Below are 25,099 nucleotides of genomic sequence, written 5' to 3' on the forward strand. Positions count from 1 at the left end.
TCAGCTCTTTGGGGATGGCGCTGTTGGTGCCCTGGGACCGGAGAGCCTGGAGAAAGGAACTCCTCACCCACAGCACCTGGAGAGGTGCTGGGAGGCGCGACGGCCCCGCGGAGTGGCGTGAGCAGCGTGCTCTCTGCCCGCAGGTGAGTCGCTCCGCCTGCTTGATGACAACACAGCTCATCTGCAAGTTGTTGCGGTCCAGGGAGGCAGCAGCGGCCGTAGACGTCAGGGCCTGGCCCCCCATCCTGGACACAGGTCAGTCCTCAGACCCGCCAGACACTTGCATGGGCTCGTCTGCTTTTCCACTGGGTCAGATACACTAACGCCTTCGTGTTGCTCCAGACGATTTGCCAAAGAAGCGGCCTGCCCAGATCTACAAACCTTCCAACCCAGACACGCTCGCTTATCTCGACTTCAGCGTGTCCACGACCGGGATGCTCGCTGGAGTGAAGGTGAGACGCCCGGTCTGCATGCTGTGCGGTCACGAGCCACCCGGGGCCGCCCCGATGCTTTTCTGGGAGCGGGACTCTAGCACGGGCTTGAAGGGGTGCGGGAGAGCGGCGCGTGCCCTCCCTGAGGCTGCGGGACCATGTCCACGGTGAGGTAGGCTGGCCGATTCTTTCCACATGTTCCAGCTGTTTCTTGGGGTGTAAACAGCCTCATTAGCCCCTAGTAAGAACCACATGTTTCTCTTCCTTGCTGGTTCCAAACCCCGGTGCTCTGCTCTAAAACTCTGTGCACTGGGGTTTCTTGCCCTTTTTGCCTGGGTTCCGTCCTGGTGGCTGAGCACTGACCCTCGTTCCTACCAAAGAATGGAGCTGCCGGTGACCCCTGAACACCTCGGGGCTTAGGAGCGCCCCCACCCCTGCAGTCGAAAATCCGCGTGTGACTTTGACGCCCCCAGAACTTAGCTCCTGGGAGCCCGCTGTTGACTGGGCGTCTTACCAGGGACACAGTCTGTTAGCAGCTAGTCTGGGTGTCCTGTGTGTGACACGCTGTGTTCTCACAGTACAGTCAGCCGGGGCGGAGAAATGGTGTGGAAAAGTCACAAGGGAGAGAAGAAACGCTTATGGTCCAGCCGTGTGAGAGACCTGTGTGCAGGGGCGGCGCCCACCCCCGTGCTCAGGGACGTGCCGTGGCTGTACGGGGACCCTCCATTTGTGACATGTGCCTCCGTTCTCTTTCTCAATTTCGTTTTCAGTTTCTTTGTTGTTGTTAAATACACGTGACATGAATTCACCCTAATAACCAACCGACCTCGGTCGCATTAGAGACCCTCACGCTGTGGTGGGGCGCCCCACCGTCCACCCCAGAGCTCGCCGGTCTTGTGAAACTGACACTCCTGTGGGCCAGGAGCCCCGCCCCCAGCACCCACATCGCCCTCCGTCTCTGGGATTTTGACGACTCTGGGACCCCACAGAATGGAGTCCCGCGGCACTGTCCTTCTGTGCGCGGCTCGTTAAATGTACTGTGGTGTCCCGGGGGCTCAGCCGTGTTGCTTGGGGTCCGAACTCCTTTCTAAGGCTAAGTGACGTTCCGTGAACGTGTTCCCAGTGGGCCTGTGCATTCGTCTGTCAGCGAGCAGTAGGCTTGCTTCCCAGGGGTGGCTCTTGTAGGAGGTGCTGCTGTGAGCAGAGAGGTACACGCTTCTCTCAGGACACTGATTTCAGGGATGCCTGGCAGCTCCGTCAGTGAAGCTGCCTTGGGCTCAGGCGTCCTGGGATTGAGTTCCGCGTGAGGCTGTCCACTCGGCGGGGAGCCTGCTTCTCCCTCTCCCTCTGCCTGTTGTGCGCTCTCTCTCCCTCTCTGTCAAATGAATACATGAAATCCTAAAAAAAAAAAAAAAAAAAAAAGACACTGATTTCAGGTCTTCTGAGTATATGCCATTTTGGACCGTCTGTACGGTCCCTGTGTTTTTAATCCGGGAGGGAACAGCCATGCTGTGTTCCATGGTGGCGACACCATTCCCCTTCTCCCGCCCCCAACAACTCTCAGCGTTCTCTGGTTTGGTTGTTGTTTTATAATCGTAACTGTCCTGAGGGACGTGCAGCGCCGTCCCACTGTGGTTCTGGGTGGCACCTTCCTAGTGGTCGGAGATGTTAGGCATCTTTTCTTGCGGTGAGTGGTCACTTGTCCATCTTCTCTGGAGGAGTATCCGTTCACGTCCTTTGAATCAAGTTGCTTGATTTTTGTTGTTGTTGTTGAGTCTTACAAGTCTCTGTACATTCTGGATATTAAACCCTGAACCCTCACCTGTCCTGTGGGTACTGTCTTTTGATGCACAAAATTCTTTAATTTTCATAATGTCCAGTTTTGTCTTTTTTTCTTTTCTGACCTATGCTTTGGTAACATCCAAGAAGTCATTGCCAAACCCAGTGTCATAAGACTTTGTCTCGTGTTTTCTTCCAGGAATTTTATTGTGTTAGGTCTTACATTTCTGTCTTTGATCCAATTTGAGTTAATTTTTCTGAAACCACTAGTTATGTGGTTTTAGGTAAAGGTCCAACCTCATTCATCTGCATGCGGAGATCCAGTGTTCTCAGCACGGTTTTGTTGAAGCGAATGGTCTTGGCACCTTTGTCAAAAATCAGCTGGCCATAAATGGGTGGTTTTTTTTTTTCTGGGCTCTGTGTTGTCCCCTATTGATCTGTGCGTCTGTTTCTGTCCCTATGCTGCACTATCCGGACTACAGTGTATTTGTAGGAAGCTTTTAAATCAGGAAGTGTGTGTTCTCTGACTTTGTTTTTTAAGATTGTTTTGACAAGTCAAATTTCCTGGAGGTTCTGTTTGAAGTTTACGATGCATTTTCTTCTTTACAAAAAATATCATTGATTTTTTTTTATTTAAATTCAATAAGCCAATGTATAGTACATCATTAGTTTTAGGGGTAATGTTCAATGATTCATTAGTTACAAATAACACCCAGAGACTGCGTTGAGTCCACGTTGTCTAAGGTTGTATTGACACCTATGAGTATGGTATACATTTCCATTTATTTATGTCTTTAATTTCTTTGGCAACCTTTTTTCCTATTTTTTTTTTCCTAAAACTTTCTTTTACTTAACATATAATGTGTTATTTGCCCCAGGGGCACAGGTCTGTGAATCGCCAGGTTTACACACTTCACAGCACTCAATGTAGCACACACCCTCCCCAGTGTCCATCCCCCAATCACCCTCTCCCTCCCCCCTCCCCAAGCCACCCTCAGTGTGTTTCATGAGATTAAGAGTCTCTTATGGTTTGTCTCCCCACCCCATCCCATCTTGTTTCATTTTTCCTCCCTTCCCTCCACAACCCCCTGCCCTGCCTCTCAAATTCCTCTTATCAGAGAGACCGTATGATAGATGTCTTTCTCTGACTTAGCATGACACCCTCTAGTTCCATCTCCGTTTGTTGCAAACGGCAAGATTTGGGGGGTTTTGATGGCTGCATAGTATTCCATTGTGTATATATACCACATCTTCTTTATCCATTCATCTGTCGATGGACATCTAGGTTCTTTCCACACTTTGGCTATTGTGGACTTTGTCTTTGGCAATACTTTATACTTTTCGTGGTACAAGTCTTGCACATCCTTGATTGAGTTAGTTCCCAAGCGTTTCATGCTTTGATGCTGTTGTAAGTAGACTTGTTTTAATTTTCTCTTCATATTTTTCATTTAATGTATAGAAATGCAAGTAATATTTGCTTAATGACTTCTTATCCTGCTCCTTTGCTGAATTTATGATTTTTTAATAATTTTTGTGCGAAATCTTTAGTGTTTTCTACATATAAGTTCATTTTTCTGTGAACAGAGATAATTTTACTTCTGCTTTTCCAACCTAAATGCCTTGTAGTTATATTTCTTACCTAATTGCCTGGGCTAGAATTTCTAGTACTATGTTGAGTAGACAGGGTGAAAGCAAGCAGCCTTGCCTTGTTCCCGACTGTGGAGTACAGATTCGGAAGACTTAAAACAACCGAGTATGATGTTCTCTGTGTTCTTCATATGTGGCTTTGGTTATGCTGAGGCCCTTTTTTCTATTCCTAGTCTATTGAGTGTTTTTATTTTAAAAGGTTTTTGAATTTTGTCAGACACTTTTTTTTTACATCAATTGAGATGATCATATGGGTTTTACAACCCTTGTTCTTTTAATGTGACATATTGATTGATATTTTTTTTTAAGATTTCTTTTATTTATTTGACAGACAGAGATCACAGGTAGGCAGAGAGGCAGGCAGGGAGAGAGAGAGGAGGAAGCAGGCTTCCTGCTGAGCAGAGAGCCCGACACGGAGCTCGATCCCAGGACCTGAGATCATGACCTGAGCCAAAGGCAGAGGCTTTAACTCCATGAGCCACTCAGGCGTCCCTGACTGATGTTTTAAAAGAGTTTATTTTAAGTAATCTTTACACCCAATGTGGGACTCAAACTCACAACCCTGAGATCAGGAGTCACATGCTTCTCTAACTGAGCCAGGCAGGCGCCCCCCCCACCCCCGATTGATTTTTCATATGTAAAGCCAACATTGCCTTCTAGGAATAAATCCTACTTTGAATATGCTACCAACTTGAATTAGTACTTTTCTGAGGATTTTTGCATCAGCATTCAGCAGGGATATTGGTCTGTAGTCTTCTGTTTTGTCGTGTCTTTGGCTTTGGTATCTGGGTTATGCTGACCTTCAAGAATGAGTTTGAAGCGTTCCTTTCTCTTCAGTGTTTTCGAAAAGTTTGAGAAGGACTGGTATTAGTTTTTTTTTTAAATTAATTAATTAATTTATTTATTTTAGAGAGAAAGCACACACATTTGGAGGAGGGGCACATAGAGGAAGAGGGAGAGAGAGAAAACAGACTCCCTGCTGAGTGGAGCCTGACATGGGCTTGATCTCGCAGCCCTGAGATCCTGACCTGAGCCAAAATCAGGGAGTCAGATGCTTAACCAGCCGAGCCACCCTGGTGCCCCGGTATTATTCATCTTTAAATATTTGGTTCACTTTAGCAGTGACGTCGTTGGGTGTAAGGCTTAGCGTTATCGGGAAATCTTCTTTACTGATTTGATCTTCTTACTACTTGTAAGTTTATTCAGGTTTTTTATTCTTCATGATTTAGACTTGGTAGGTTTTGTGTTCCTTCTTGATAATTTGTGTTTCGGTTTCCAGGAAGTGCAGTTTCTCTTCCGCGCAGGTTGTGGAGTGTCTTGGTGCACAGCTGCCCATAGTACTCTCTCACGACTAGTCTCATTTCTGTAGAGTCTGTAGGAAACGTCCCTACTTCCATTTCTGATTTTAGTACAATTTGAGTGTTCCCTCCTTTTTTCTTGGCCCATCCAGCTAAAGGTTTGTCTGTTCTGTTGATTATTTCAAAGACCCAGCTTTTTTTTTTTTTTTAAGATTTTATTTATTTATTTGACAGACACAGATCACAAGTAGGCAGAGAGGCAGGCAGAGAGAGAGAGGGAAGCAGGCTCCCTGCTGAGCAGAGAGCCCGATGCGGGACTCGATCCCAGGACCCCGAGATCATGACCTGAGCCGAAGGCAGTGGCTTAACCCACTGAGCCACCCAGGCGCCCCAAAGACCCAGCTTTTGCTTTCATAGATTATCTCTCTTTCTCCACTCTATTTGCTTACCTCCGTATGAATCTTTATTATCCTTCCTTCTGCTCTGAGTTTATTCTGTTCTTGTCTCGCTTCTTCAGTCGGGAGTCAGGTTGTTGGTAGGAGATAGATCTTAGCTTTTTAACCTAACTGTTTTATATGAACTTCTGCATTGCGTTGGTCGTGTTATTTCCTGTGAGTTTGGGATGTTGTACCTTCATTTGCACTTGTGTCTAAGTATTTTCTGATTTTCCTTGTGGGGATTTAAGAGTGCATTTTTTTTTAATTTCAGAAGTTGTGTGTTTTCTGGTTTTCCTTCTGTTTCCAACTCCTAACTTCATCCTGTTGTGTTTGGAGAAAGTACTTTATACGGTTCCTATCTTTTTTTAAACGATTGAGACTTAATCTGTGGCCTAAAACATGGTCTGTGTTGGAAAGAGTCCCCAGGGCTCTTGAGAACAGTGTATATTCCGTTGTGGTTGAAGGTGCTCTCTGTCCCTCGCGTCTCTGCTTTATTGGGTTAAGTCCCCTATTTTCTTATTTTTTTATGTGTCTTCTTTCTGGTTGTTCTGACCATTATCGAGAGTAGGCTGTTGAAGTCTCTGTTGCTGGAGAAACGTCAATTTCCCGCTTTAGTTTTGTCCATTTTGGCTTCATTTGTCAATGGTGCTTTGTTGTCGGACAGTGCGTTGCCTGGTGCGTGGATGTGCATGGATGTTGACAATCTTAGATCTTCCTGCTGTACCAAACCCTGTGTTAGTGCGTCTCGCCCCGGCCCGTCTCATGCAATCCCTTCGGAAGTCTGCGTGTCTAATACTAGTTTAGCAACCTCTGCTCTCGTTTGGTCACTCTTGGTGTGGAATGCCTTGATCCGTTCTTTCACTTTCAAACTATTTCTGTCTTCTGATCTAAAATGAATCTCTTGGGGGCGCCTGGGTGGCACAGTTGATTGGGGGTCCTACCCTTGGTTTCGGCTGGGGTCGTGGTCTCCAGGTCATGACATCAAGCCCCGCACACAACACAAAGTCTGCTCGGATTTCTGTCTCCCTCTCCCTCTGCCCCCCATCCTTGCATGCTTGCTCTCTCTCTCTCTCAAATAAATAAATCTTTTTAAAAAAATAAATAAAATGAGTCTTGTAGGCGGCATATGGTTGGATCATGTGTTTTATTCACTTTGCCAATTTCTGGCTTTGGAGAGTTAATCTGTTTACATTACAGTAATTGCTGGTAAGAAGGGACTTCTCCGGGGCACCTGCGTGGCACAGTTGATTGTCTGACTCTTCGTTTTGGCTCAGGTCATGATCTCAGGGTGGTGAAATGTAGCCCAGTGTCAGCTGCCCACTCAGCAGGAAGTCTGCTTGAGACTCTCCCTCCCTCCGCCCCTCCCCTTACTCACACTCTCCAAAAGAAATAACGTTTTTTCAATGAAGGGACTTCTGTCATCTTGCTCATTATTTTTTGTGTCTTACAACTTTCCTGTTACTCGTGTCCTGCGTTACTGTTTTGTTTTGTGCTTAGTTGATTTTTTGTGGTGAAACATTTGGATTCCTTTCTCATTTCCTTTCGTATATATCCTTCAGGGTTTGTCTTTGAGGTGACCGTGGGGACGGGTTGGGCAGCCCACAGTTGTAGTTCTCCAGTTTGGACTATCCCTGCTTGATTTCAGGGACACAAAAAACGGTTCCATCTCTGCCTCTCAGTTGCTGATGTCTCAAAGTTATATCTTTGTACGCTGTGTGGCCCAAGATATGTTCTTTTAAATGCATTGATCTCTTAGTTATGGGGCGGGTGGAATTTAAACGCAAAGTTACAGTATTAGTGTTTTGACTGATAATTGCTTTGTTTTACCATGTTAGTCTCTTAAATCACGTAGAAAATGAAGGGTAGAGTTTTAAAGTATTCTTAGGAATATACTAGCTTTTTAAAGACTTATTTATTTGTCTTGCGGGGGAGAGAAGAGGGGAGGGGAGGGGCAGAAGGAGAGCCTGCCTCAGAGAGCCTCAGTCTTACGACCCTGAGATCATGCCGAGCTGCAGTCAGGAGTCGGATGCTCACCTGACTGAACCACCCAGGTGAGCCAGGATTACGATAGCTTTTATGTTTGCTTCGTGCTCACCTGAGACCCTGATTTATTCAGATGACTTCCAGCTGCATCCAGTGTCTTTCTGTTTCAACCCGTAAGACTTCCCTGAGCCTTCCCTGGCCGGTCCAAGTGTCCTGAGTGCCCACAGCTTTTTCTTTCATGGCCGTGTCTTCATTTTTCCAAGATTAATTGCCATTGCCCAAGCTTTCCCCTGGAAGTTAAAAACTGTAGCAGGTTCCAGAGCTCGAAATAGTTTCCTCATTGTCTGCCCACGCAGTTGTTGTCTGGTTGCTACGGAGACCGTCTTCCCAGGACCCTCTCCTTCACTTTTCAGTGGAGCCTGAGGTGCCACACAAATAGAGTGGGTATAAAATAAAAGTATTCAAAAGTCTTTTGAAGACTCACTTGCTTGAGAGAGAGGATGTGCCCCAGCAGAGAGGGGCGGGCAGGGGAGAGACAGTCTCAAGGAGGCTCCACGCAGAGCAGAGCGCGACCTGGGGCTCGATCTCCAGACCCTGAGATCGTGACCTGAGCTGAAATCAGGAGTCAGTCACTTCACTGACTGAGCCACCCGGCCACCCCTTCAAAAGCCTTTTGGAGTCCAGATCTCTTTTGAGACCAGGATAAGTGACTCGCACAGTGCTGCCGGCGGCCCTGAGCCTCCCCCGGTCACCGCCGAAGGGCAGCGCACACGTGGATCCTCCCGTTTTCACGGTCCGCAGAGGGGCCGTCGCGTTACCTCTCGATTCGATAAAGATGCTTGTGCTTGAAAGAGCAGTAGAGGGATCTGTGCAGGTACCTCACAGTCATTCCGCGCAGTGGAAGTCTAAGCACTCGTAATGCCAGAGAGACGAGGAACGAGGCTTTCTCTCAGAATTACAAAAGCTTCCTTTTTCAAAGATGTGTTTGTTTTAGAGAGCGAGAGAGTGGGTGCACGGGGGGTGGGGAGAGGCAGAGGGAGAGAGAGAATATCTCAGGCAGACTCCCTGCCTGGTCGATCTCCCGACCCTGAGACCACAACCTGGCGCGAAACCAAGAGTCGGCCACTTAACCGATCGTGCTACTCGGGTGCCCCGCAGGTTTATGGAAGTTCTTATTGAACTTCTGACATTTAATTTGATGAGTCCCTGAGACGAACACTGTGATGTCATGTAACGAAAACCCGTCGAAACACTGTGATGTCATGTAGCGAAAACCCGTATGCCTCGAATCCTGAGAGGCATAAACCCAGCGGAGATCACGTGGTTTACAGTCTTGTCCTGAGGGAAATCCCTTCTGCCTCTTTGGTTGCCGTGGGCACCACGTTTCTCGGAAATGTTCGTTCGGTATCAGCTTTTGGACAAGAATGTTATTAACTATTCCGTTAAACACCCGAAGTGGAGAGAGAAGTCTCCCCAGTAAACCGTTTTCGCCACCACGGGCTCTGCGTGACATCTGGTTCCGCATCAGACCCCTGAGCACGAGCTGACGTTCTGTTCGAGGGCTGTGGCCCTGACTCGTCCAAGGTGTCACTCGGACTCGGGTGGTTCTTGGTAGCGCCTGCACCACATTCGCACGACATCAACGAGGAGGTGGTGTGGGGCCCCCATGTGGCCTCTGCTCTTCCCTTCAGCTCTGTCGCCCCCCGGGCTCCCGCACGGGCCGTGTCAGAGCTGTGGCGACTCTCCCCTCCCCCGAGCATGCTCGCTTTCGGGGGTTGTGCCGCTGATGCTCGCCCGGGCTGGGGACTCTTACCTCGGCATCAGCCAGCCATACTGCACAGGAAAGTAACCCTTCCCGCGAGAAGTCCCAGCCATATCCGAAGAACACGTGCAGATGCCCTCAGCCCCCACCTGAACTCGTGTGTTCTCGGTGTCTCAGAGCAGGCTGTGAGGGCTTGTATTTGGGGCTTATGGAAACGAGATCTTAATCCAGGCACAGTTCTGTCTTCATGAGACGGAGCCTCCTTCTTCCGGCCTGGCCTGCGGGTCTGTGGTGTCCACAGGGTCCAAGACGGTGGTGAACTTGGACCTGAGATCTTCAGCTTTCCTGGTGGCTTTTTTCTTTGTCTGTGTCCTTGCCACTGGGATAAGATCTGTTCGTGCTCACTCACCCGAAGACCCAGAGCCCTGTGTGAGCCCCAGGGCACTGGGAGAGCCCATTCTCCGCTCCCCTTGGGCTCTCCAGGAGCTCACGGCCCCGCTGTTAACAAGTTCTCGCTCAGCTTCCCATGGGGTCATGAGGTTGGACGCTGTGTCTTACTGTTTGTGATATTCCGAGCACCTGATACAGAGCCTGATACCGAGCCTGTCCTCGGTCGGCACGTGAGTGTCCTCTGGGCTGAGCTCGAGCTCTGTCCCTGCTGCCGGCGGTGCCTGCGCAGAGCGGGGTTCGGGGGGCCACTGCAGTGAGAATGGGTCATCTGGGTGGTGAGGGTTTTGTTAACTCACGATCCGGCAGGTGGGAGGTTGAAGGAACGTTTCATAAACCCAGTGTTGCTTCTTCTTGAAGCAAATGTGGCTTTAAGAGCAGCCCAGAGGAGCCGCTCGTGTGTCAGATTCTAGAGTAATTCTGTGTTGCCTCTCGTGAGCTCGGTGCGGCTCCCACCATGAGACCCGCTGGCCGGAGCACGGACCCTGTGCCCACGTTCACGGCACAAGTGTCCCCCTTCCTGGCTCGTCTGCCCTGCTGCCGGGGCGACTGATGGTGCTTTTCCCAGACATGGGGCCGGGTCTGCCCGCGTTGGGGGGGGGGGGGGCTCCTGCCGCCTCACACGGCTCAGCCCTGGGGGACGTCGGCTTCGGGGGAGCTAAAGACGTGTTTGAAACCACGGACTTGGAAGAGTTTGCCTTTTCCTCTCAGGTTGGGTTGGCTAGTAAGTTTCCATGAGAAAACGGACTTCATCAGATACGTTCACGGTGTCATGGAATCCCTCAGGTATAGTCTGGCTGGGGACGCCCTCCTGTCCCTTTGGTCACGCGGGGCAGGGGGAGCGTGGCTGCTGGCGCGTGATTTGTGCGCCTCCCGCCCCCGGCCGTGACGCGGCTCGGGTGTGTGTGACTGTCAGCAAACCGCCTTCTTTGAGCCCGGCTCCCTGATCACAGACTTGGGACGTCCGCCCCCTGTGCCCGCCGGCCCTGTCACACGGCAGGTGTGTGCAAGTCAGACGCAGTCCCGGCCCGGAGAGGGGCCCAAGCCCTTGTGTGTCCCCATTCCTCGTGGCGCTACGGGACCGCAGGACAAGCCCTGATGTGCTGACCCGCCTCTCGAGGGCCAGACACGGCTCCTTCGGCTACTGGATTGCCAGGTCCGGCGGCCCCGGAGGAGCCGTGTGTGTGGGCATCGCAAGTGGGAGGAACCCCGGACGTGGCAGCCCAGTCTTCCTGCACGGCCAGAGCTGGCTACCGCCGTGGCCTTCCTGCACCCACGGGGCGCTGGGGGCCGGGCCGGGCACTGAGGGGTCCTTGCTGTCTTGCAGATGTCTCACGCAGCCACCAGTGCCTTCTGCCGTTCCATTAAGCTGCAGTGTGAGCTCTACCCCTCTCGAGAAGTGGCCATCTGCCTGGACCCGTACTGTGGACTCGGGTTCGTCCTGTGGTGCCTCTGCAGGTGAGTGTGTCCCCGAGCTCACCACAACGACGTCCACTTTCGAGACCGTTTCCGAGTGGATGGCAGCGTCGGTGGGGGACCGCCCCCTCCCGAGGGGCGGGCTGCGGCTGACTGTCGGCCGGGCCGCTGTCCCGTCCCCCCTCGGCCCCGCGCTCGAGAAGAGCAGACATGTCGCGGTGGCGTCCACGCTCCACAGCGTGGGCTGAGACCCGTGCAGACACCAGGCCTGGCTCCTTCTGGGAGGCTGCCTGGTGGGGACCCCGATTTCCCAACGAGGCTTCGGTTCTCGGCCGTGAGCCCCGGTCTGGGGTGTGTATTGAGTTGGTGGGCACGTCAGGCTCCCTTCTGCTTCGGGCGCCTCTGTGCCGTGGGCGGGAGGGACTTCAGCTGCAGGAAGGTGGGGGCTCCCCGTGATCCCCCCAGAGCCGGCCGGGAATGGGCTCAGCAGGGTCTGCGGAGACGGGGCGCACGGGCCACCGCACCGGCATCGTCTCGGACTCTACACGCATATTCGCCGTAGACACTTGAGGGAGTACAGAGTAGTGCGGAGCACGGGGAGACCTCAGTGACCGGACCGTCTCGTGATGCCATGAAGTGCGTGCCATGGGCGTGTGCAGAGTTTGCTCTGAAGGCAGCGTACTTACGATCTTCGGGTCGTCCTCGCTGGAAGCATCTGGAAGTACGTGAAGGACGCCGTGGGACGGCCAGCGCTGCCGTCCAGCTCCCATGACCCGCCTTCGGACAATTCCGTCTCATCTCTCCTTCCAGATTTCTCTGCCCCCGTGTTCCGTGCAGCATTTTAAAGCAGCTACCAAACAGCGCGATGTCCCCATAAACCGCTGAGTGTGCACACGGTCTCGTGACTGTGCCTCTGTGCGGCTCTAACACCGAGATGCCACCGTGTGAACGTGGTCACGACCTCCTTGCTTCCTCGTGGTCTCTCACGTCTTCCCTCAGGTCCTGCGGTACACCTCGGAAAGCAGTTGTTCCTCGTTCATACCATGTAACAGGATCACGTGGGATTAAAGTCCTGTCCTGCATCTTTGAAAAAACCATTTTTGGAAAAAACCCCAATTTTCACAATTCATTCTAATTAGAACAATTAAAGTTTTGAGAAGGCAAATTCAGTTAAATTATTTAATGATTTTTGCCTCACTGTGCAAGGCAGGAGTGTGGCGGGTCAGTTTTTCTGGGCAGTAGTTCAGAGTCCGGCATTCCAGCAGGGGGCCAGGCGAGAAGGACGCCTGTCCTGAACCACCAACGTTAGAGGGGACAGTGTGTCCCTTGGCAAAGGCGCGGGTGGATGGAGAGCTTTCCCACCCCAGGGCTTGCCGCGCCTAACCCTCATGACGTCACCAGAGAGACTGCCCGGAGGCGGGAAAGTAAGGGTTTGACCTGTACCGGAGCAGTGGGGATGCACTGGGGCGCGTGGCAGGGGCTGTAAGGAGCCTGTAGCTGACGGGCATCTTCCTGCAAACTCGCTCCGAAGTCCTGAGATACAGTGTCCGGTGACGGCCTCTGCAGCAGTTCGATGAACGTACGTAAGAACTGGAAACTCCTTCCTTCTGGAGTCCCTGTAGAAGCAGACCCAGACAAACCTGCTGAAAAGCCCCCCCTGGGAGCGCCTCCCCAGGAGAGTAGAGGATGCCCCGTGCCCGTCTGTACTGTGGACACCGCCAGCCTCTCTGATGAGCGAGCATTGCCTTGGGAAATGGCTGGTGCCAGGCTGGTGCAGGACATGCTCAAGGTGAACCTGCATGTCTTTTCGTGCGAGGAAGCCCGCGTGCTGGGAGGGTGACCTGTGCTTTGGAGGGGCTCCCGCTGGTCAAATTGGGGACATTTCGGCATCAAAATAAAAGATTAAGGTAGATAACACTTGGAATAAAATAGGAAGTTATCTCACTGTTCAGACAGATGCACAAATTGAAAGCTTGATTGATAGAGTGGACATCTAGAAAATAGTTATAAAGATGGGGGGACAACCTTCACGGCAGAAACACGGGGCCTTTGGGCATCACCCAGAGAGCTGCAGTGAGGGAAACAGCCTCACATCCGTGGTCCTCCTGACAAAGACCCTTCCCTGAACCCCTGAGCCCAGAGAGCATCAGGCCCAGGCTAAAGGATGCTCAGTGCTGCTGTCTGTGGCCACGACCGCAAGGGTCAGAGTCATGGGAGCCCTGAGGACCCCGGCGGGCAAGCTGATGGCGTCTGCCCACGTGTCTCCGAAAGGTCTCCTTTCTCTGTACAAGTCACTGTCAGGACAACCGGCAAACAGGATCCGAGGGTTCGGGGAAGAAATGGATCTGTTTCCTGATTTTGACATCTTAATTGGTCGTATGGAGAAAAATAAACTTGCTTCCTGGAAACACCTGCAGACGTATTTGGGGCTGATGACATCTTAGGTCAGCGTCCCCCCCTCAGGTGATTCATGGGGGGGACGTTATTTCCACTTAAAAGTTTTCTGTCACTTTGCAATGGTTTCAACAATTCTAAAAAGTTTAATACAAACGTTTTTTTGTGTCTTCATCCTAAAGTTCCCTTCACTCATAAAACAGAGGATTATTTCTCTGAGAATCATGATAAAACAGAATTGTTTCAAAACACTCTTAAGATCAAATATATCTTTTTTTAAAATTTTGTAAGGATTTTATTTATTTATTTATATGACAGAGATCACAAGTAGGCAGAGAGGCAGGCAGAGAGAGAGGAGGAAGCAGGTTCCCTGCTGAGCAGAGAGCCCGACGTCGGGCTGGATCCCAGGACCCTGCGATTACAACCTGAGCCGAAGGCAGAGGATTAACCCACTGAGCCCCCCCAGGTGCCCCAAGATCAAATACTTCTTAAAAAGGATTTCCGATCATTGATACTCATGGGTTAGAAGTTTCAGTGTTGTTAAAATGGAAATTCTCCACAAATCTAGAGATTTTGTATAATTCCTGTCAAAAATATCAACAGGATCTTTTTGGTTTTTGGTGGGGGTTTTTTTGGCAGAAGTGGACAACTTTTTTCTAAAGTTTAAAAAAAACGCACAATATCTAGAACAATTTTGGAGTCGAGTAACAAAGTTGGAAAACTCAGACTTCCCAATTCCAACACTTACTACAATACCCCGACCGGGGCGGGCTGGCATGGACGTAGTAGGAAGGCAGATGCAGAAAGAACAGCCAGTGAGACAGAATTGGGAGTCTAGACACTTGGCCTCCGACGTGTGGTCACTTCATTTCGCAACAAAGGTACCACGGCAGGTCAGGACGAAAGGGTAGTGTTTTCAGTGGTTGATGCTTAGGAATGTTGGACTTTGACCTGCAACAGGAGTAAACTTTGACTTTGCGTCATATAAGTGAACACAGTAGGCTGCAGACACTGGCGTAGGAACGAAGACTTCTAGAAGAAGACAGAGGAGTCAGTCTCCATGATCTTGAATTCGGCAGAGTTCTTAGATGTGGTGCCCATGGTAGAATACGTAAAAGAAATCATAAAAATGTGGCTTCAATAAAATTAATAACGTGGCACACCAGAGACACTCTGAGGAAAGTTGGAAATATGAGCCACAGACTGGGGGAAACGTGCAAATCATGACCTGGTAGAGTCCCTCCAACCAGATACAGAATGAACTCTCAAAGCTCAAGAAGATGACGCACACGTGATTTAAAAATGGGCAACAGGTTTGAATAGACATTTCACCAAAAATACACAGATGACTTACAAGCTCATGAAAAGATGCTTCCCATTTTTTAGGGAAATGCAGATTGAAACCAGTGAGCTAACACTTCATACCCACCAGAGGAGATACAACCGCAGACCATCAAGTAAGAGGCTGAAGAACTTGTATTTTCCGGTTTCAACTAGACCACAAAGCAGCAGTAACCAAGGGTGCGTGGAGACTGGAAGTCTAGGCTGTTGGCGGGAGGGTGAAATAGTGAAGCCACAGTTGGGCACGTTCTTCAAAGTTAACCTCACAGTACGACCCAGGAGTTCTGCTCCTGGGCATCCACCGAAGAGAAGGGAAAACATCCAAAGTTGTGAAGTGTGAGATGTCCCCAGCAACCTTCGTAAAAACAAGACAGAAAGAGAACGACACGGTGCACAGGTCCACTAGCCGGGGAGAGGATGACCGGTGCTGGTTCACACCACACGGTGCGATGCACCATCGTGTGGATGAGCTTCAGAAACAGCCGCAAAGAGAAAGACACCAGACTCGGAAGACCACACATTCCGTGACTGTATCGCTGATGCCATTTATAAGACGTGTCTGGGACAGGCCGCTCCACGGGGACAGGGAGCAGAGCCACGGTTGCGTGGGGCTGGGGGCGAAGCCGGTTGGAGCCCACGTGGGTTGGGAATGTTCTGGAACTGCGTTGCGGTGAGGACGCAACTCTGCAGACGGAGAAAACCTTCCAGTTCCGCGCCTCACGCGGCGTGGGATTCATGGTGCGCACACAGTGTCTCAGTCAGACTCTGAAACAAGAGAACAGCCTGTCATCGGGGTCACTGACGCGCACCCGCGGACGGTACCCGCCCACGGCAGGGTGACGTGTGTTGGGGTGAGCCACGGTCTGCCTTGGCCCGAGTGCCCAGGTTCTGACGGTCAGTTGGTTTTCTCGGATTAATAAGCTGAAATCACCAAATGACAGGTGTGAAATTTTATGTGTCAAAGCGTCTTCTTTTCCTCCTAGTCAGCCATGTTTTCCTTTTTTTTTTTTTTTAAATATTTTATTTATTTGACAGAGAGAAATCACAACTAGGCAGAGAGAGAGGAGGAAGCAGGCTATCCGCGGAGCAGAGAGCCCGATGCGGGGCTCGATCCCAGGACCCTGAGATCATGACCTGAACCGAAGGCAGAGGCTTAACCCACTGAGCCACCCAGGCACCCCTTCTTTTTTTAAATAGACTATTTTTCAGAAAAGTTTGAGGTTCACAGCAACACTGAGTGGAAGCTGCAGAGCTTTCCCATTAGACCTCCCCCGTCATCAGCGTCTCCTGCCCGGGTGGGACTTCTTTATTCCTTTTTAAGAATCTAGGATCCTAGTTGATGTGCCGTCGTGACCAGAGTCTGTGACTTACATCAGGGTTCACTCTACAGAGAGCTCAGAGACAGCCTGGTCTGTGGCCGAGGAGCAAAGTCCATGCAGCAGAGCCAAGGTCGTCTCTTCAGCAAGGGACACGGGGACAACGGTGCATCTGTGTGCCAGAAAAATGGGTCTTAGACCCATAGAATGTGCCCGTGAGTCAAAAAAAGGCACAGACCTTACCGTCTTCACAAGAATTCGCTCAGAATGGATCTTAGACCTGAATGTGAAACATGAAACCATTCATCTCCTAGAGGGAAAAGCCCAGATGACTTGGGCCAGGGTGGTGAGTTCTTAGACATGACACCAAAAGCCCGTGACCCGTGATAGGATGGACTTCATGCAAATGAGTCGTTACCGCTCTACCAAAGACTGTCAGCAGAACCAAGAGGTGAGCCACAGATGTGGAGAAAATACTCCCCCGTGTCTCCTTAATCATCTTGTTCTGTCCGAGGTTCGCATCTAGACTACTCGCTCGGGCTACAGGAATTCTCAGGGACTCATCGTCCTGTACAAGCAGCCTGCTGCCCGGCAGGATTGCTCTCTCTGAGGAAGTGTTTGTGGCCGGTGCCAAGACATCGGTAGTGGTGAGTCCGGGAACCAGCGCGCCAACCTTGGCCAGGCTGAGCAAGGGAGGGGCACGTAGGAAGTCCGCGAGCGGTTCCGTCTTGTTGCCGGCACTCGTGGACTTCGTTCCTGATGTCGACTCCCGTCCGGTCGGTGGGAATGAGGAGAGAGGGCACCAAACCTGATTGCCCAAGTGTGTTTACTCTTCTCCACCTCGAACGCCACACGGGGACCCCAGCCCTCTTGTGGGGGAACGGCTCTGGTCCAGCAGATCGCTTGTCCTGACGCTTGTTCTCGAGAACGCTAATCTGGGGTGTTCTGCACTTTGGTTCCTGCATTTTGGATCTGCTTACATAGAGCCTACAAAGTAAAACCCTGGAACAATACAGAGATAAGTGTCGTCGATGAGAGGAATGTCGTGGTCAGGCTTTACCCGCACTTTGACGCCCTTAGCCGAGGGGGCTCAGAGGGCCCCGAAGGTGTTGCAGCGAGCGCTGGAAATGTGAGAGACCCTGTGAGAACCCACGGCCACGTGAATTTGAGCTGCGACAAAACCGTGCAGGGAAACCCAGCTGTGGGTATCGTCAACTCCGGCTCGTGGGCAGGTGAGTAACCTCTGCCCCGGCACTTCCGGAGAAGCGGCTGCCAGCTTCCCACCGGGAAGGAGTGTGACGTGCGGGCTTGTCTGCCTTGTGCGGGAGCCATACTTGATCCCTGGGATCGTTCTTGTGCGTTTAGCGGAAGAAGATGTTCTGTCGTGCTTGGTTCTTTCTCCTTCATGTGGGCGTTAGGAAATTCGCCACCAGGCAAGCCTCTCATTCAGGGGAACAGCACGTGTGTGTGCTGCACCTGGACACTCGGGCAAGGGACAGACGGGGAGACTCTGCCCAGGGCTGCAGAACGAACACCGGCCTCCACCAACCAGGCCACAAGGGGTTGCCCCGTGTGTGTCCAGTTCCCTGGGGCTGTCTGCTGCCGGAGAGAGCGTTGTGTCTTACAGCCCTGGGGAAAACGTCTGCACAGACGCTCGGTGGGACCTCCAGGCATACGGAGACACTGGGGCGCAGCTAGGGAGATGCCTGGTTTGTTTCAGACCCCATGTGTATGATTCTCGGAAGGTTACTTGGAAAATAACGTGGTACGCCTCAAAAGTGAGACCACGGATAGGACAAGCCAGCTTCCCACACCAGACAGAAACTGATTTTTGAGAGCCTCAGCTCTGGACAGAAGGACGTCTGGATCGGAGTTTGTTGTCACAAGCCGCGAGCTCTAGGCCACATCGTTGGATGTTCCTGGTGGTGGTTGCTGCGGCAGCTGTAGGAACCAGGGCGGGACTTCCTGACGCAGAAAGATCCATGGTCGTGCCCATTTGGGCTCCTGAGTAACTGTAGTATAAAGTGATCTTCAGTGATTAGAAATTAATGAGTTAATTTCTGCGAGACCAACGTTGCAGAAAAACTGACAGAACATCGAGTGCTACAGTCATGGGTGCAGGGTCTTCCCTGGTTTGCCACACTGACCACAAGGGTGACTTCCTGCCCCGTCCCAGAGGCGGGCGCCGCTCTGGGTGAGTGTGCGGTGCAGAACGTCCGTAGCGGCAGGATCACAGAGGACATGTGGAAGTCGGGCTGTCCCGACCATCTCCTGGTGGCTGAGAACCGCAGTGTGTCCTCGGATCTCGGCACATTTCCTCCCAGCGGGACCCGGAACCGCCTCTGACTCTGTTCTGGGCTGTGGGCAGCCTTTTAAACAGAGTGTCTATCCCCAGATTTCCTTTCTCAGAGGATCAAGGAAGATCCAGACATCCTCGTGAATGAACTTGCCACTTAAAATTAGCTCCCACCCGAGGATCCAACATCCTTCTGCGAGTCACACGCGGTTCCCTCCGTACACGCTGGCTCATTGTCTGGAGTGTGCTCCGCCGCTCAACAGCGGGGGCCTGAGCGCTCACCAGCTGGTGGGGTTTGTGGTCTTGCTGGGAAGCGAGGGACCGGGTGCTGCAGGGGAGGGGCTGTGTGTGAGAGAGAGTGACGTCCTTGACGGGAGCCTCGGAGAGCTGTCGGGAGCTGGCGTTAACCGCGGAAAGGTGTGGGGGGCGAGGAAGGGGCCACACCAGCGAAGGTGAGCAGGTCGCAGGTCAAGGCAGGGTGAGGGTCCAGCTGGCCGCTGGCTGGTGGCCCCGGAGCCCTCACGTGGTATCAGAGCCAGGTCCTTCCAGAAGGGGCCTCTGAGGGCTGCGTAACAATGGGCCAAGCACTTCCCAGAGCACAAACAGGGTCTTCGACGGGTATTCATTGCAAGTACCTGAGCGCCACGGAGATCTGGTCAAGTTCTTGCTCGTGGTTGTCCTCGCTCGCCAGCACCCCGACGGGTGTTGGAAGGAAGGGGTGGGACCGCGGGGGTGCTCAGCTCAGGGCATAGAGTTTCCTCTAAACTCTCCCTCTCAACTCAGCATCCGTTCCTCCCTGGAGGAAGTACCCTAGCTTAGAAGGAGAAATTGGTTTACTTGGGACTTTTTGTCACTCAACTAACAGTGGCCGTGGACTGCGCTTTGAGAGGCCTGTGTGTTTGCTACGTTTCCTGTGGCTTCCTCTGCTGTCCCTAACGCGCGACCAGACTAATCACCTTCCCGGCTCATCCATTAACTTGAATTAAGCAAAAGAGCGAGCAGGCGCGGGATTACGAGATCTTAGCCCAACGCGCGTGGCACCAACAGGGAACCACTCACTATTGGGTGACGTTCGTGCTTTCTGAGTTGTAGTTTCCAACATGCAGGGGTTTAAGATTCCTCCATCTGTAATGCAGCAAAAGCCGATTGTTTAAGAAAGAAAGAAAAGAGACAGGATGCCCAGCTGGCTCAGCAGAGTGCATGACTTCCTCACGGGGCCATGAGGTCAAGCCCTGCGCTGGGCGTAGAGATCACAAGAGTGGACAAAAGACTTCTTTCGACCTCCCGCCAAAGAAAACATACATTCTTATAAAAGCAACCCTGCGTTCCCTACATTTTGCAAGTCTCAGGGTCTAGAGGGTTCAGGTGACTTCCCGAAAGGCGGTCACTGAACGGGGACTCCTGTAGTTCTCTCGTGCCTTGACGGTGCCTTTGTGACGCATGTTGGTGTTGTATTTGCAAAGCCGAGGGGCCGTGGCGAGGATCCCTCCCCCCCACCGCGAACGGGCAGCAGGCCTGTCGCAGTCACGCCCTCACACACCCTCCGTGTGTCTCTGCAGCGTGTACTCCGGGCACCAGTCCATTCTCATCCCGCCTTCCGAGCTGGAGACCAGCCCTGCCCTGTGGCTTCTCGCCGTGAGCCAGTACAAAGTCCGGGATACGTTTTGCTCCTATTCAGTGATGGAACTTTGCACCAAGGGGCTGGGCTCGCAGACAGAGTCCCTCAAGGTAAGCCGCTCATCCCAGGCCTCAGAGTGCTTTGGGGAGCATGTCCAAGCGTCCTGGGGAAGCACCATGTCACGGGCCGTGGGAAGGGCTCCTGAAGCAAAATAATCGTTCAGAAAAGCCAAACTGTAATCCGTTGTCCCCCGAAGCTCCCAAAGCCGACTCCATGTGAAAACTTGGTGTTATAAGGTGAATAACTTTGCACGGCCCCAAAGGCTAAATCCCAGGCTGTGCACCCCACACCCTCGATGTCTGTGATCCCATCAGTTCTGCCCCAAAGGCCCCGAACTGCTTTTCCTTCTGTGGGTGAACTCACATGTTGGGTGAAGTTAACTTTATTCTGATGTTGGTGTTCGAGCCGTAGGGTTGAACTTAGCCACTCGTTTTGTTTTCCTTGAAGACCCTGCGTCCTAACCAGAATATTAGCGTTTCCCTCCATTTAAGTCAGTAGCATTTGAAAGACGTATTTTCAAGTAGTCATTATCCACGTAAGGAAGGGGGTAGTCACACGACCGGTGTCGATTTACACTCCAGTGGCTGCCCGTTGTCTGTACACACAGAGGTGCGTCTTGGTGTACGCACAGATGACGTTTGGGTATCCGTGTGTAGGCACATACGTTATCCATGCACAACGAGTAAAGCATTGTATTTTTCTCCTGAATTTTGTTTTCTTGTTTGGACCTAATGCAGTAAGCTCGAACAAAAAAACACGGCACGATAATGTTGATACTAAGCTACATAAACCAGTGTATAATTGCTTAAAATTATAAACATGTATAGGAAAAGAGATTTGTAAGACATAATTATTTCCCATATATTAATTTATAAAATGATTACGTATCTCTAAGCCCTTGACATACTGCTTGATTGAGCCGTACGACAGGCTTATGAGCTAGAAAGCATTGCTGTTAGGGAAGAGGAATCCTAAGTTGCAGAGAAGTCATGTGCCCTTTCCACGTCCTTACACGTAATCAGTTTGGGAGCCAAGGTTTGGATCTCTGGCTCCAGGTGCACCGCCTCGAGACCCGGGCCGCACGGCCTCCCCGAAGACACACGTGTCGCTGGAGCATTTTCTGTGTGACTCCGTGCCTGTGAGATCAGATCCGTGCAGGAACCTCCGGGCCAGAGTGCTGCGCCCCCCGAGCTGGGTCCCCCTGCAGCGTGCGGGAGGCTGAGTCCCGGCCCTGAGCCCGGACTGCAGAGCAGGGCCCGGGGTGGTGGGGGGGGGGGTTGCGGGGTCCAGCCTGTGGCGGTCGTCCTTCTGTGGCTCCTGTTCCACTAGAGACCGTCGCTCACCACCTGTCTCCCTGCCCCAATCCTGCGGCTCCCCAGCCCCAGAACCCCGTGCTGAGCTCCCCGAGGTCCTCCTCTGAGCCCAGCGACCTTGCTCCATTGACTGGCTGCGGTGCAGACCCGAGCTGAGCTCAGTCTGCACAGTCATCAGGGTTGAACGGACCTTCTCAGCCTCGTGGCACGTAACGGAGTGCTGTCTTTCTGACATTGTCCAGACACGTTCCTTTTCCACTCTGTATCGGTAATAGGTTTTCTCATTTCTGTCCAGGCTGTGCACTCAGGAGTCCCCAAGTCTTGCTTCCCAGAACGCTGTCCTGTCATCATTTCGTCCAGTTCTGCGTCCCCCGTGTCCTTGTGCCTGCACCTGCTGTTCTTTAAGACAGCTGGGACGGCCCAGGACAGTGGAGTGACAGGGACGCGCAGAGCCCCGGGAATGAATTTCCGGCAGAGTCTGTGTTGCGTGTATCCATCGGGTAAGGAGGCCCCACCCTTGGGCCCCAGAAGGCTGACCTTTCACCGCTATTGTTTGCAGGCGCGCGGACTGGATCTGTCGCGCGTGCGGACGTGTGTGGTGGTGGCCGAGGAGCGGCCTCGGATCGCGCTCACGCAGTCCTTCTCGAAGCTCTTTAAGGACCTGGGTCTGCACCCGCGGGCCGTGAGCACCTCCTTCGGCTGCAGAGTGAACCTGGCCATCTGCTTGCAGGTGGGTGTCCTTGGGGTCAGGCAGTGCTCCCGTCGGAGAGGGACGCTGAAGTGACAGGTGCTCGGCACAGGGTCGTTTCTGCAGCTGACACTTGGCCACGTGTAGAAGATTCCTTATAGTCTGATGCGTGTGATTGGTGCACACTTGTTTGGTTGGTTGTTTTTTTCTTTTCTTTGTCTTTCTTTTTTCTTTTTTCTCCGTCTGCATCTGTGAGTAACCTTATTCATAGCTAGCTTTCCGAGCTCTCATTTTGTCCTGAAACGTTTTCACTTCCGTAACGTGAGGAGTGGTTGGCCCAGACCCCTGAAGTCAGGCTTGTTCGAAAGATTGTGTGGGAGACAAATGCTTCATTGCGGCAGAAATGCTGCGTCTTGGAGGAGGAGTGCCCAGCACCATGGGCAGGTCCGGGGCTGTGCCGCCGTGACGGCTTCTAGAAGTCGACCTGGCGGTTCCCGGCTGCGTTTCCAGGGCACAGGCGTGAGGCAGCCCCTGCAGACCCCCCTGAAGATCCCCCTGCAGACCCCCCTGCAGGCCCCCCTGAAGATCCCCCTGCACACCCCCCTGCAGATCCCCCTACAGACCGCCCTGCAGACCCCCCTGCGGGAACCGTGGCTGGAGAGCGCGTGCTCGCTTGTGTTTCCTCCATGATTCACTTGCCACCGTCTTCCCTGCTCCTTTCTTCCTTCGACCTCTTACCACGGCACGTTGATCTGTGCCGACCGCCAGCCAGGGCTGGGGAGGGCTGCCTGCGCGGGGGGATGGGGCACGCCCACGTGCCCTTCCCACAGCCTCACCTGTCACAGGCAGCCCTGGGCACGGCTGCGGACTTCGGTCCTCTGACACACCGGCAGGGTAGGAATGCCACTCACCCGGGGACTGGAACAGAGCTCAGCTCAGGTCGCCTCCCGATCTCCCGTGCTGCTCACCCACTGTCCCCCAGTTTCTGCTCACAGTTCCCCCGGGCTGACCGTGGAAAGCTCCTGGGCGGCCCCATACTCACCAGCGCTCCTGGCGCTGGGACGCCCCCGCAGATGGTGACTGAGAACCGGCTCTTCCCAGGTGACCCAGAGGATGAGGTCACTCCAGGAACATTGGCTACAGAAGGCATTTTGTTGGGTTTTTATTTTGATTTTTTGAGTTTTCTCCTACATCCAAAGTGGTGTGGCTGTCCTGGCCTGTGGCGCTGTTTTGGAGTCTTGGGAGCATCTTTAACCGTTTGTGTACAATTCACATTTTTTCCCACCAGTTTGCTTTATTCTCAACTCGTTTTCAGCCAGTTTTCCTTTTTCCTGGACGGTTGGCATTGGAAACGAGCTGCACGTGTCGATGTGTCCGAGGGTGGAGATGAAGGGCACCAGCACGGGGGGTGCAGTCCCAGCCACAGCCACGCTGCTCGGGGCGAGGGCACATCCGGAGGACCTCGATTTCTGGCTTCGAGGAGGCAGCAGAGCTGATGTGCTGTGTTAGATGCGGCAGCCCACAGTCCCTCACTGCAGCGTCCCTGCGTCTCTGGGGACACCCCACGGTCCCACACCTCCGCGTCCCTGCGTCTCTGGGGACACCCCACGGTCCCTCACCGCAGTGTCCCTGCGTCTCTGGGGACACCCCACGGTCCCACACCGCAGCGTCCCTGCGTCTCTGGGGACACCCCACGGTCCCACACTGCAGCGTCCCTGCGTCTCTGGGGACACCCCACGGTCCCACACCGCAGCGTCCCTGCGTCTCTGGGGACACCCCACGGTCCCTCACCGCAGCGTCCCTGCGTCTCTGGGGACACCCCACGGTCCCACACCGCAGCGTCCCTGCGTCTCTGGGGACACCCCACGGTCCCACACCGCAGCGTCCCTGCGTCTCTGGGGACACCCCACGGTCCCACACCGCAGCGTCCCTGCGTCTCTGGGGACACCCCACGGTCCCTCACCGCAGCGTCCCTGCGTCTCTGGGGACACCCCACGGTCCCTCACCGCAGCGTCCCTGCGTCTCTGGGGACACCCCACGGTCCCACACCGCAGCGTCCCTGCGTCTCTGGGGACACCCCACGGTCCCTCACCGCAGCGTCCCTGCGTCTCTGGGGACACCCCACGGTCCCACACCGCAGTGTCCCTGTGTCTCTGGGGACACCCCACGGTCCCTCACCGCAGTGTCCCTGCAGCTTCTGGGGACACCGCAGGCATAAGGTAGCCTTGTGTCAGTCTGAGTCAGATTTTCCTCTGAACCTCCCTTACGCTCAGTGAGGTGGAAGCAAACACACAGTTTGCAGTGAGTGAGTAAAACACTCCTCGTGAGACCCAGCAGGAGGGTGCAGAGTGACTGGGACACGGGGTCACAGAAGGCCTCCACAGCGGGCAGCGAGGCAGCAAGGTCCCCCCAGGAATCCAGAGGGCAGGGGCAGAGGCCTGGAGGTAGAGCTGGTCAGTGGAGACATTAGTTTTCTTATAATTGTTCCAAAAATTACAACGCGTGAGATGACGGTAGAGAAGCAGCAGGCAGAGCCCGCGGTCTGAGCAGAAACCCCGTGTCGTGCTCCCCATGGTGTTTCTAGGCAGCCTGACCCACAGGAAGTGCCTAAGGGGGGTTGTTAGATATTCTACAACTGAATTTTTATGAATCACTCGGCAAATAAGGGAAAGCCTCATCGTTCTGAATTTCTTACAGATTGAATTTTTTTTAAATAAAGGAGTCTTTTAGAAAAATCAGAAAATACAGATCAGCCAACAAATAAATGATTAAACCTGTAATTCCATCCACCCAGAAATAATCACCATTAATGCCTTGATGTAAAAATATCAAAAACACAGGAGCCTACAATGTTCAGTCCCAAACTCTGAACC

At 52.7% G+C, this 25,099-nt stretch overlaps 1 protein-coding gene across 3 annotated transcripts in view; it reads left to right on the forward strand.

Annotated features, from left to right (window-relative positions):
- DIP2C (disco interacting protein 2 homolog C) overlaps positions 1–25,099 on the forward strand; it is a 372,928-nt gene that overhangs the window by 300,457 nt on the left and 47,372 nt on the right. For all 3 annotated transcript variants that reach the window (XM_046011076.1, XM_046011077.1, XM_046011078.1), the window contains 5 exons: positions 144–255; positions 343–452; positions 11,112–11,242; positions 20,107–20,275; positions 22,098–22,268. In XM_046011076.1, coding sequence (XP_045867032.1) covers positions 144–255; positions 343–452; positions 11,112–11,242; positions 20,107–20,275; positions 22,098–22,268 — 693 coding nt within the window. The remainder of the gene's footprint in view (positions 1–143; positions 256–342; positions 453–11,111; positions 11,243–20,106; positions 20,276–22,097; positions 22,269–25,099) is intronic.

The sequence above is a fragment of the Meles meles genome, chromosome 7, assembly GCF_922984935.1.
Source record: "Meles meles chromosome 7, mMelMel3.1 paternal haplotype, whole genome shotgun sequence".
Taxonomy (NCBI): domain Eukaryota; kingdom Metazoa; phylum Chordata; class Mammalia; order Carnivora; family Mustelidae; genus Meles; species Meles meles.